Below are 3,319 nucleotides of genomic sequence, written 5' to 3'. Positions count from 1 at the left end.
AAGCCTCTTGCTTTGCAGCGTGTTCTTCTGTGATGGTCATTTTTACGCTAATTTGTTTCTGTAGCTCTTGACAGTAATGTGAAGTGTAAAACAGGTGCAAGTCTCTCTTTCTCTCTCTCTAGCCCCCTCACAAGCTCTATCTCTTTTGTGTGCATGTAAGGTTTAATGTGTGTGTGTGTAAATAGCTGATTTATGTATATAATTCTGTATAGAGTAGATGCAGATTCCACATAAAGCATGTGGTTGAACAAGTGAGTTTTTTTTTTCTTTGAGTGTGATGTTTGTTTAGTACCGCTCAGCTACTGTTGAGGTGTTTTTTTTTTTCACTTTATATGTAAAAAGCTGTCACAAATAATTATATATGAATATATAAAATAAATATTTACCTTATGTATTATAAATCATTTCATGGATTTTTATTTGTGAATTTGGTGCTTGCTTGCACACAAGTCTAAAAGCAAAGTCATATTTTAGAGATTGCTGGGAAAATACTTTGCAACAAAACAATAAATTAGATTATCAAATAAAAAAAAAGTTCTTTAAAGGGCAAAGAAAATGAATATATACAAATACACAACAATCTTTATTATAAAAGTCAAATAAATTATTCCAAACACACAGAAAAATACAAAATAAAATAAGAAATCCACTCTGTAGAAAATAGGAACATATTTACATGACTGACATTCAGAGCTAGTTTAAATTAAGCAGAAATTGGTCAAAACCAGAAGTAAAACATTGGACCCACAATTTTTTGTTGTTGTTGGTAAGCATAAAGCACACACAAACAGAATGAAAATATAGGAATCAACAGGGGAAAAGGACAAACTGAATCTATGAATCGGCCTGTCTGAAGTTTAAGCAGGAATTAGGCTGATCGGAAATTCGTTCTTATTCCCACAGATAGAAGAAACATTCGGAAATATAATAATATGGACCTCAAGATTTGTCTGGAAATTAAGCCCCCAAGGCTTTTTTGACTTTTAAAAGCTACTTCATTCACCTTGGGTGTTACAGATAGTGCTGTTATGGTCAGTGGAAGGTGGTCTGAACATAACGGTGGTGTCACCCTCCTCATTTACTTGCTTATGTCCACTGAATAGGGGACCGGAGTCACCTCTGTTCCTGTAATGCTGTCTACAATAGACGTCAGAGACCTCAGGTTGGTTTGCTCTGAGTCGTCATTCAGGAGATCTGAGAATATTAGAGAACTCTGTCACATGTTTGCCAGGCAAGTCGTTCAGACCTCACTTTTTTTATACTTTATTTCAAAAATAATTACATTTTTATGTGGCTTAATGGAAGTTTTCAAATGTCAGGCTAGTTAGTATAGATGTGGTCTTACCCTGGGTGGAGCTGTAGGCGGGGGCGCAGTGCTCAGACGCACTGCTCCACTCTGGACTGCTACAGCAGGTGCTGCCAGAGCCCTGATCGCTAGAGGACGACATCTGTTACACACAAACACACACACTACTGTCAGTCACGTCACTAGCTATCCCTCACGACCATTATAAAGCAGCCATGAATCAAGCACTGCACACAGCAACCTATTATCCTTCACACATTTGGTTTGATTGATTTTATATGGTCTTTGTTTTTAAATGTTTAAAATGGAAATGTGAAATACTGTATGACTTTTTTATTATTATTTGATTTAAATAAAAAATAACTTTTTTCTGACTTTTGTCCAATATTCTCAATTAATGAATGAATGAGAAAATAAAATTTGTTCATTTTTAAATAGAATTTTAATAAACTTTTTTTTTTTTTCAAAGTATTCTGCATTTAAGGCTGTATTTAGCTTTAAATTTCTGACTTTAATGACAAATAATATCAATTAATGAATGTATGACAAAATGCAATTTAATTATTTTTTTGTATTTCTTTTTTTTTTATTAAATGTGTTCCTTTTTTTCAATGCATTTTTTTTTGTATAGGTTTGTGAATGGGTTGATTTTCAATACAAATATAAGTTAATTAAATGCCCACATAACTACATAATGTCAAAGAATGTCTGCTTAATTAATATAAAGCACTTTCCAATGACCTTGAACTGTTAAAAAGTACAGTCCTGTTTGACAGCATATAGGTCATATGTAAAGCCCACCGTACACCTGCCCCTGATTCCCCGAGCTTCACTCACCCCTTGAGGAGCAGCGGCTCTGTAATGCATGTTTCCCTGCTCATGTTCCTGCTGGTTAAGAGAGCTGACCAGTGCCTGAAGTCTCTCGATGTACTGGATGGCGCTGCGCAGGATCTCCACCTTAGGCAGCCTCTGGTTGGGATTCATGAGCGTGCTCCTCTTAAGAGCCTCAAAGGCCTCGTTGACTTTCTTCAGTCGCCTCTTCTCCCTCAAAGTGGCGGCTTTCCGTCGATCCATGGTCACCGACTTGCGCTTACACACCTTGCAGGCCCAGGGCAGACACTGACCCGGACAGTGCTGCTGCTCCTGGTGAGGAGACATGGACAGACCGAGGCTAGAAGATGGAGACGGTTTGTCCTCCAACCCCACTCCGTTTGACAACAGCCTTCCGTCGCCACACACGCCCACCATGGAGCTTCGGTCCTGATATCCTGCTTGGTCGAAGCCTCCGGTCAGCCTTGACTGGAAGAAGTTATCGCCGCCTTCGTAAAAACGCTGGTCTGCGAAGAAGTAGGGGTTGGTCTCGAAAAGCTCCATGTCTTGCTGGAATTAGAGTCCACCGGCTCTGCTCTGTCTTCTGTGAAAGCGTTATAGGTCCTTTTCGGTTCTTGCGAGCGTGTGTGGGTGTTTCCCCCCGGAGCTGAGCTCGTGCTGAAGAAGATCTGTGGACAACAACTGCTCCACACCAACTGCAGTGGTGCCATTTAAACTCTCTGCCTGGTGTTAGATCAGTAGGTTAAATATAGCCAGGGCTCTGAGAAACCTGACCCTGCGTTTAGCTGTTGCCACACATCTAAACTTTACATCTCTTTTCATTCCCCAATCTTCTGGGGATTTGGGACCAGTTTGCTTCGAGAATGGCGTCAGGCCCCTGTTGAAAGTCCAGGAACATGATCTGAGTGCCATGGAAATCAAACAGACTACAGCAGATATGAAAGATCCACTGTGGCTCCTTAATTAACTGCTCTAAATCCTTGTCAGACAATATCACCTTCTCTTCCAAAGCTGAAAAATGTGGCACACTTACTATCAACAGTTCCATGTTTCTATAACTTGGCTAGAGCAATTCATCATTGAGGGTGTCTGTTTGGAAAAAAAAAAAATAAGATAAGTGTAAAACTTGATGTACTTTATGATACTGATATACTTTAGATACTTTATGACAGTAAAAAAAAA

The 3,319-nt window shown here is 39.2% G+C and overlaps 1 protein-coding gene across 1 annotated transcript; it reads right to left on the bottom strand.

Moving 5' to 3' along the window:
- Nucleotides 1-565: 565 nt before the first annotated feature.
- Nucleotides 566-2,858, bottom strand: LOC306856586 (myogenin-like). Its single transcript, XM_079395948.1, has 3 exons — nt 2,144-2,858; nt 1,346-1,448; nt 566-1,194 (listed from the first exon to the last, which is right to left on the bottom strand). The coding sequence occupies exons 1-3, from the start codon at nt 2,678-2,680 to the stop codon at nt 1,079-1,081; spliced, it is 756 nt and encodes a 251-aa protein (XP_079252074.1). The 5' UTR covers nt 2,681-2,858; the 3' UTR covers nt 566-1,078.
- Between the last annotated feature and the right edge of the window lie 461 nt (nt 2,859-3,319).

This window comes from Barbus barbus (genome assembly GCF_936440315.1).
Source record: "Barbus barbus genome assembly, chromosome: 37".
Taxonomy (NCBI): domain Eukaryota; kingdom Metazoa; phylum Chordata; class Actinopteri; order Cypriniformes; family Cyprinidae; genus Barbus; species Barbus barbus.
Note: the sequence above shows the minus strand (reverse complement) of the source record. Positions and strands in the feature narration are given on the sequence as shown.